This window comes from Mus pahari, chromosome 14, assembly GCF_900095145.1.
Source record: "Mus pahari chromosome 14, PAHARI_EIJ_v1.1, whole genome shotgun sequence".
In the NCBI taxonomy this organism is placed as follows: Eukaryota; Metazoa; Chordata; class Mammalia; order Rodentia; family Muridae; genus Mus; species Mus pahari.
Window position 1 is genome coordinate 54,336,947 of NC_034603.1, and position 9,537 is coordinate 54,346,483.

At 43.3% G+C, this 9,537-nt stretch overlaps 2 protein-coding genes across 3 annotated transcripts in view; one reads left to right on the forward strand and one right to left on the reverse strand.

The window, feature by feature from the left end:
• Nucleotides 1–1,830, reverse strand: part of Vmp1 (vacuole membrane protein 1) — a 96,766-nt gene extending 94,936 nt beyond the window's left edge. Inside the window, exon 1 of the mRNA XM_021211983.2 lies at nt 1,597–1,830. The gene's annotated coding sequence lies outside the window, so the exon portion shown is untranslated. The remainder of the gene's footprint in view (nt 1–1,596) is intronic.
• The window catches only part of Ptrh2 (peptidyl-tRNA hydrolase 2), an 11,700-nt gene continuing 3,945 nt past the window's right edge, over nt 1,783–9,537 (forward strand). The window contains exon 1 of one of the 2 annotated variants that reach the window (XM_021213731.2): nt 1,783–1,978. Coding sequence is in view for 1 of the 2 variants with exons in the window: in XM_029545905.1 (XP_029401765.1) it covers nt 8,843–8,845 (3 nt within the window). In the remaining variant the exon portion in view is untranslated. Of the gene's footprint in view, nt 1,979–8,808; nt 8,846–9,537 lie in introns of those variants that run through there. The other variant, XM_029545905.1, reaches the window with a different exon arrangement.

Here is a 9,537-nt window from a genome sequence, read left to right on the forward strand (position 1 = left end):
AGCAGATAAGAAAGGATTTAGCTGGGTTCAAGGCCAACCTGGTCTACAGAGCAGGCTGTCTTCCAGAACAGCCAGGGCTACAGAGAAACCCTGTCTCAAAAACAAAACAAAACAACCCAAAAACAAAACAAAAAGGACAAATGTAAAACAGTTCAAGAACTCAAAACTAAAAACAATAGGAAAACAAACATTTAAACTAGCTGTAAGTAAATTGGGAAACAGCATCAAACCATTTGGCAGTGTAGTTCGGATATGTGGCTATCTGTATATTTTCTTCTGGAATGTGTGCCTCAGGGATTTAATTGTATTGTTAAATGTATCCAAGAAGGATAAACCCCTTAAAATGCATCTGTGTTTTAGATAATAACATAGGCAAATAAGTTAAACAGAAAAAATTAACACTTTAGAATCACTTTGCATCTATTCCAACTGATGTGTCTGGTATGCCAGCATCTTTCTCCCAAAGGTCAACAAAAACATCACCTTGAATACAAAAATACAGCATAGTAAATAAGCTTCTCCCCTAAAATCAGACCCAGTGACAACACATTTCTCAGACAATAACAGCTGGAATATAGCCGGACCCCACACTTGGGAGGCAGAGGCAGGTGGACCTGAGTTCAAGACAGCCTGGTCTACAGAACAAGTTCCAGAACAGCTGGGGCTGCACAGAGAAACCCTGTCTCGAAAAGTGAACTAAAACAGTTGGAATACTAAATTCTTCATTATGCTAAGAGAAACACGGGTAAAGCTTCTCTAAATGATCAATCTGTCTACGAAACGTCTCACAAGCATCAACAAAGAAATCAAAGGTAAGGAATGACATTGCCGATAGACACATACACAGCCGATCTATGCATTCTTAGATTCTTTGCCAGAGCAGAAGAAAAGCAAAAGATGTTGACATAAAATCAACTGGAGGTCATAAGCAACCCACAGCTGCCTAACCCAAGGCCATACACTGTTTGGAGTCGTAAAGACTTTTAAGTCCCTATCTTGCTGCAAGTAGTTCCACTGCGGGGGAAATAAAAATGTTGGGCATCAAGGGTTTGGAAAAAGCAGAGAGCCCTCTTTTTTTATGACAGTCGGAGGAAGAGCTGAGTGGGTCCACAGCAATAACTCTGAGAGGTAAAAGAGGCCCCTTCTCCTCTGCACTGTCGGGACACCCGAATGCCTGCGTTTCACGGAGATAGACTTAGCATACTGCGCTAGTGGCCGGAGAGGAGAAAACCCCATTGACAGGTCCTGAAAGTCAGCTCGCTCAGCAGCAGCGAAGACCCTCTTCATTTAACTAACCAAGGCTCTGGACAGCCCGGGAGTGAGGTGCTCTGAGATAAAGCCAAAGCCGGCTTCCAGGTCTGGAACAAACGGTCGCGAGTGTCTGGGTTCAATGTCCCGGCAACCAAGCACGCAGAGGTGTCCCACATAACCTGGCCACCGCCGGCTGACACAGCCAGTCAGCAGTGACCTGAGCCATCGCAAGTGGAAACCAGCGTGTTCTGCGTCTCCATCACCCAAGTGCGGGAGCTGCGGAAGCGGCCGAGCTGTGGGAAACCTCGGGCTCGGGCTCCCGACGCCCCGATTTCGCTCACCTACCCGCTCAGACCTCCGGCTTCTCCGGACCGCAGGATCCTGGAAGCGGCTCACAACACCCGACTCTCTCACACCCGCCGCTGGGCTCCGGCCAACCGGAACTCGCTCGCGTCACTTCCGGTCCGGCTCCTCTAAGGAGCCCGCCTCCGAAAGAGAAACGTTCCTCCCCCTCCTTTCGGCCACCGGGAGGATCCTCGCGGGATTTCAGTTCGGCTCTCTCGGTTCGGGCTCTGTGGGTGTGACGAGAAGAAGGATGACTGCGCTTCAGTAGTTTCTGATCCGGAACTAGTTTTTTTCAGGAAACCCGGAAGGAGTAGGTGGCGCGCGCGAAGCGTGTTCCTTGTTCTGGCTTGGAGGACTGCGAGGCGAGCGAGCCGTGCTCCAGGTAAGTCTCGACTCCTTCTAGGACGGTGCAGCGAGTGTAGTTCTGTCTGTCTCCACTGAAAAGGATCTTACCATCTTACCCCACGATCGGCCTCCTCTGAGCTACTTCATAAATTGTCTTCCGCCCAGTTCCCGCTGCCCGCCTTGCCGAGTCTGCAAACCTTTGGAAGAAGCCAAGGTAGAACCCAGAATTTTAGAAGCTAGCAGCACCTCCTCTTAGAGGTGGGCATTGATACGCTAACCCTAGCGTGAAAACATGGAGAACAGGCCTCACACTATAAATGTTAAATACCCGTCTTTGAATTGTTGAGCCCAGCTTGGAAAAGGAAAAGAATTCTAAAGATGGATTCAAAAGTATTTTTATTTATTGGTATTTCGCTGCATGCACGTTGTGCATGATGGGCAAAGCGCTCTACCATGAAGCTATTGTTAATCTCATGGATTCGAAGTGGAAGACCACTGACCCAAGTCATGGCCAAATTAGTTAAAGCAAACTTTTATTATTATTATTATTATTATTATTATTATTATTATTATTATTCGTGTACACGGACTATTTCTCCCGAAAGGCGGTGTTCAAGAGATCAGCATTGGACATGGGGAAAATAAGGATTTTTCTAGTTCAGGAGTATCGGTTTCCAAATTTGGATTTGGTAGGCATATGAACAGTGTTACAGTAGTGGAACGTGAACATAAGTTAGTCATAACAACCCTCTGAAGTAAGACATGGTTGCAAGGTGGTCAGTAATAGCCTTTGGAAACAAAGACATTGTTGTTTCCAGGAAAAGGCAGATCAGAACCATTTGTAGTTAAGGTTACAGGTAGATCATAGCCCAATCCATGAGAAACATATTCAATCATAAGCAGAAATGAACCTAGCTTGTTTTTACTATAAGATGGCTTTAAGCCTAAGATGGAGACAGGCTGGCTTACCACTATACCTCAATTATTGATTTTTTTTTTTTTTTTAACTTTGAATTTTTAAACAGTCTTGCTAAGCTGCCAAGTACAGTCTTGAACTTGGGGTGCTCCTCCCTTAACCACCTCCCTCAGGGATGGAGTTAGCAAAGCTAGTTTTGGAGTTTTGAGTAAGAAATAATTAGGACACTATAGGCAGAGATAGTGGGGATAGGCATAGAACAATGAGTACAACCGGACTTGCTGACTGATGAGCGGGAGCGCGGGAGGGAAAGGACAGGTTTTCTTAAATCAAGAACACAAAAAAGATGGAGTGATCAATAGCCTGGGTTTGGTGGTAAAGAACTCAGTCAAAACAAGTATAAAGAATATTTGAAAGATCTGAGTGGTGGAATCTAGCAGAAACTTCTGGTTCACATTTGGAGCCAAAGATGGCGATTTGAGAATAAACAAGATGGCTCATCTTGATGTAGGATGTAGAAGTAGGGTCCTGGTTCTTCCAGCCCCATGCTCCCAGAAATAAGACCCAGAATCAAAGAATATTTACAAATACCTTGGCCATATAATTAGGCTCTTCTCTGACTAGATCATAACTTTATTATAACCCATTATTCTAATCTGCACTCTGCCATGTGGCTGGTGGCCTGTGTACAGGTACCATGGGTCCAGCCTGTCACATCTTCCCAGGTGAATCTCCTGTACCTGGCTCTATTCCACAATAATTTCTGCCTCTGGGTTGTCCCACCTTCTAGTCTACCCTTTCCTGTACTCCACAGTTTTTTTTTTTGTTTTTTATTTTTAATTGATATGTGGTGCATCCATGCAATACACAGGATAGTCTCTCTACATGGGATAGAAAGAAAATTAGTGGGGACACGGAAAGAGGGAAGAACCCCTCTGGTGTTTGAAGCCTGTCATCTGTGAAAAAACAAGAATGCTAACAGTGAACAATTGCTTAAGGCCCACGTCCCTTCCCAGTAGTTATCTAGGAATCTCACTGGAAACCCCATTTAAAGTGAAAGGGCCATATCCTAAACCCCTTGTGCAACCCTAGTGACTTTTGATTTTTTTTATTGCCAGATTATAATTCCATCCAAGACACCTCATGTCCAAAAAGAATGAGGAGAGTAGGAAAAACAATGTTTCTTGGCTGCTACCCTTTAACATGTTACTTGGGAACCCCCAAAATGATGTATAAGGCCAATGCTAAGACAGTTGTGACCTTCCTTGAGGAACCCAGGCCCATGCTTGAGAATGTCTTGCTTTCTGATGAGGCCAATGCTAAGACAGTTGTGACCTTCCTTGAGGAACCCAGGCCCATGCTTGAGGACGCCTTGCTTTCTGAGACTCTTTCTTGAGGACATGCTTGGTTATACCTTAGGGGTAGATGTTCAGTTTTTCTGTCTTTCTGAGTGTCTCTTTTTTCTTTTAACCCCCCCAAGCGTAAATTCCAACTGCTTCCTGAAATTCTTTTTTTTTGTGTGTGTTGAAACCACAAATCCCAATTTTGCTTGCATTGAGGTACCTAAAAGATTGAAGGAACTCCTGAGAATGACAGTGTCTATTCCCTCACAACTAACAACCTGACAGACTTTATTGCCTGTTAACTTCAGCTTCAAGCAGGAAGAATTCATCTTTGTTTAGAGAATACAGTCAGTCTTCAGAGATGGTTGGTTGGTTGGTTGGTTGGTTGGTTGGTTGGTTGGTTGGTTGGCAAAACTGGAGAAGAGCTGATAGACCAGTGCTTTCCCAGTGTGGTTCCATCCCCAACTCTTTGGGGCAGAGTTACTTTCTTGTAGTTCATACCTGGCCCCAAACACAAATGTGTTGCCTCCCCCCAGCCTTGAAGCAGGCTGATTCAGACCTTGTTGCCACTAAGCACAGAGCCACCTGGGGTGGAACCGTCTGACATACAAAGCAGGTTCTATTATCTACACCTGCCACTGCTTTCCTCCTAAACATTATTGCTACCTGCTAAGACCCTTGAGCATCCTGCAGATCACCTTCAGCTGGCGATGGGCATTAAGAACGGAGTGGTGAGGGATGGGCCTCCTCCCTCTATATAAGCTCAGAATCTTAGTAAACTTGGGGGCTTTGATCAGCCATGTTATCTTAGCCTTCCTTCCTTGTTCGCTGTCTAATCTCTTTCAGCCCCAGCGCACCTTTCAGGAGTACCCGGTTCGAGGTTTGAGTGTGGCTGCTGGCGGTCGCACTCACACATGGGGCTATTACAAAGATGCATCAGTATGCCTGGCCTTATAGCTCTCTTCAGTGATGGCAGTGTCCTTTCTCCCAGTTGGATAGAGTGATTATTAGCCACTTTCAAGTTGTTGAGCACTTGGATTGTGTAGCATAACCTTAGAACTGAATATTTAGCCATATGTTGCTCTACGACACTAATGTCTACCACATTGGACAGCATAGGGCCAGACAGAAGGGCCAACTATGTACGTGTGTGTAATACTATCCATATTTCCAGGCAAATAGCAGGTAGTTTTGCTTAGGAGACTGCAAACTGTGAGAAAGGTCAGGTGAGCATTGGGTGGAAGTTGAGTTAAATAACTCAGAGGAAGGTTTAAAGTTTTAAAAGTCACCAGGGAGTGGTGCACAAAACTCAAAAATGAAAAACAAAAAGAAAGAACTGTGGTAGCAATGACAGCCTGTCTGGTTCTTTAGCACTTTGGATAGAATAGTATATTACCCATCCTGTAATAGTCGCTAAATACAGAGGTTAACTTTCCTCAAATCTGATATGTGGAGTATTTGCTTATTTTACATCCTAGAAATTGTGAGGACTCAAGCCAGGCATGGTCGCGCACGCCTTTAATTCCAGCACTCGGGAGGCAGAGGCAGGTGGATTTCTGAGTTCGAGGCCAGCCTGGTCTACAGAGTGCGTTCCAGGACAGCCAGGACTACACAGAGAGACCCTGTCTCGGAAAAAAAAAAAAAAAATTGTGAGGACTCCTAATTCTACATGGCAGGCAGCTACCAAACATTTGTTGTATTTGACTTCTCTTGGTCTTAGGTTCTCTGTTCCCCCATCCTTCCTTTTGGATGGTGAATGCTTTCTTCATTCAAATCGGCAGACAATGTTTACTTTGGAAAGATTATGAAAAGGGAGCTAGGTTTCAGGATACATACCTAGAATCCCAGCTACTGGGAAGGCTGGGGCAAAGGGACCATGACAAGAGCATCCCAGGCAACCTAGCAAGATGCAGTCTAAGCAGAGGCAGGGATGAGGCTCAGAGAGTCCTTGCCTAACCTGCAGGAGGCGCTAGAGCAGTGGTTCTCAACCTGTGGGTTGTGACCCCTTAACAGGGGTCATATATCAAATATTCTGTGTATCAGATATTTACATTATGTTTCCTAGCATACAATGTAGCAAAATTATAGTTATGAGGTAAAATGAGATAATTTTATAGTTGGGGGTCACTACAAAATGAGGAACTATATTAAGAGCTTATAACATTTTGAAGGTTGAGAACCACTATAGAGTCTACCCCAAGTGTACAGAGAGGGAGGGGTGGAGAGAGAGAGAAGAGGGTCAGTGAGCTGCCTACTCACCAGGTGAAGACAAGCCTACAACCTCAATTTAATCCCTGGGGCCCACATAGTGAAAGAAGAAAACACATTTCCAAGAAAGTGTCCTGACCTCCACACATTCTTGTCTGTGTTGTGTGCACATATGCTACACACACACACACCCCATAGCTTTCAAAAATTCCCTTGCCAGTTCCTTTCTATCTTGGTGTCCTTTTTTAATCCATCAGAGAGACCTGTTATTCTTAGACTTGGAGTGGATCCTTCTTGGGAAATCTGTACAGTTGTACATTTAGAACATGGCTTCCCAGGCCTAAATACATCACAGTTCTGTTAGACTTCTTCATTCACCTAAATAGCTATTCCAAACCTTTGTTATATTTTCATATCTGATATTTCATTTTTTATTAAGAAAATAAGAGGCATCAGTTTTGTTTTGTTTTTTTGTTGTTGTTGGGTTGTTGTTTTGTTTTGTTTTGTTTTGTTTTTCAAGAAAGGGTTTCTCTGTGTAGCCCTGGCTGTCCTGGAACTCACTCTGTAGACCAGGCTGGCCTTGAACTCAGAAATCCGCCTGTCTCTGCCTCCCCGAGTGCTGGGATTAAAGGCGTGTGCCACCATGCCCCACCATGCCCGGCTGAGGCATCATTTTTTAGTTTCTGCTTCAAACACTAAAGATACATTCTTGCTAAGTCGTGTGCATTTTCTTTATATACACATTTCAGTGTCTCTTTCTCTCTGATTTTCCTAGCTAATCTAATAGAAAAATTAGGCTTTTATCTACTCATTTGGATTTCTTTCAGCACTCTGAAAGGTCTATGCCTCTAAGTCTAATCCAGACAACCATCATTTGATGCTTCCCTTTTTCATTGTTACTGTCTTTAGAACTCCAGCACACCAACCATGTGGCTGGTATCCCTGAGAAAATATTTTTGCTTTAAATAATCCTACATCCAGATCAGAGTCTTTGCATTATAAAATGACCTCTCATTTTGAGAGCTAATACTTACATCATATAACCCTATGAATAATCAAAGCACATATACCGACTCTGACATGCTTGTAATTACTAATTCACTTGGATTTAAATAGATAGCTGAACCATCTAAAGTTTCTACTATAAACTTTGTCCTGGTTCTGAACTATATAGTTCATGTGCCTACCTGATCTATAAATGAGTTTTATGGTATTTATCTGTCTAGTGACTGAGAACTGTAACTGAAGTTGGTAGAGTATTTGTCTGACATGCATGAAATGCAGGGTTTGATTCCCAGCACAAATGCCTGGGAAGTGGAGGCGGGAAGATAAGCAATTTGGTCAGCTTTGACTTCCTGGGGAGTTCAAAGCTAAGCTGGCCTATGTTAGACCCACTTTCAAAAACCACCTTAAAAACAAACAAAGCAGAGCCAGCTGTGGTGGGACATGCCTGTAGCTCCAATACTAGGGAGGCCCAAGGCTAAGGCAAAGGAATTATAATATGAAGCTAGCCTGGTTTACATAATGAAGTCCTGTATCAAAGAAAAAAAGTCCTGGACTCGAGCTATCATTGTTTAACTTGAGTACTATAGGAATACAATCTAGTGGAGGATTAATGTTCTACCCAGTACACTTGTGTGTCAATAAGTTTTAGTTGCTTCAGCAGCTTTGTGATTCCAGCTACTTGAGAAAGAGAGGTAGAAAGATGACAGGTTCATAGTGAGACCTTGTTTCAAAATAAAAGGTAAAAAGAAATCTGGGCATACAGCTTGATGGTAGAACACTTGTTTAGCCTGGGCGAAGTCCTGGATCAATCAATCCCCATTGCCTCTACAGAATTTACTTCTGTCATGGGAAGTGCCAGATGGTGGTTCCCTGTGCTGGGCAGAAGCCCCTCAGCTTGCTGGAATCCCATCGTGACTCAACTGTTTGCACTTTAGTTGCCTGGAAACAGACAAGGATATATTAACCCAACAACATGCCAGCAGTGTAAGGCAGGAGACATACATAGAAACGAGGTCAGCTTGGGCTATAGAGTGAAACCATCTCATAAAACAATCAAAGAACAAAGCAAAATAATAATAATAAACCCAGAATAGTATAATTTAAAAGCATGAATATCTCCAAGCTGTAGTGGTGTGCACCTTTGATCCCAGCTCACAGGTGGCAGAGGCAGGTGGATCTCTGAATATTGAGGTCATCCTGGTCTACAGAGCTAGTTCCAGGACAGCTAGGGATAAAAAGACAAACCTTATCTTGAAAAAATATTTTTAAAAAATTTATATTTGATAGTGTGAATGTCATGGTATGTGAATTATATTTTTTGGTTTGTTTGTTTTTGTTTTTCTGACAGGGTTTCTCAGTGTAGCCCTGGCTGTCCTGGAATTCATTCTGTAGACCAGACTGGCCTCAAACTGCTCAACTGCTGGGATTAATGGTGTGTATCACTGCCACTAACCAGCTATGAAATAATTTTAAGAAATAATTTGTACTGCTCTACTATCCTCAACTGAAAATCTTTGGTAATTTATAATCAATCTATAATATTTGGCATATATTAACATGTCTTTATGAATAATAAAAGGGAAATTTTTAATAAAATATGAGTTTCCATCCATTCCACTTAGATTGTGCATGCTTAGTTCCCAGGGTGTCGCTTAAGCACTGTAAAAAATGGTCGCTTTATGCATACAAATGCTTGGACACTACACTACAGGAAGAAACTGATGACAAACAAGAATCCAAGCCAGGCTTGTTGCTCATTCTTGTAATCCCAGCATTGGAAGATTAAGGCCAGAGGACTGTGTAAGTTCAAGGCCTGTCTGGGTTGCAGGGCACGGTGAACTGTAGAGTAGAACCCTGGAGAGGGAGGGAAGGAGAGAAATGCCTGCAGGATAGTTACACTTCTAGAAAATTCAACTGAATTTAAGAACCTTACTTCAAATACTTTTGTTCAGATATAACATGAAGTTGGGTTAGGACCTTGGATAAGTTTCTTATCCATGTTAATTTCTTATTGGTTTTTTCGAGACAGGGTTTCTCTGTATAGCCCTGGCTGTCCTGGAATTCACTTTGTAGACCAGGCTGGCCTTGAACTCAGAAATCCGCCTGTCTCTGCCTCCCAAGTGC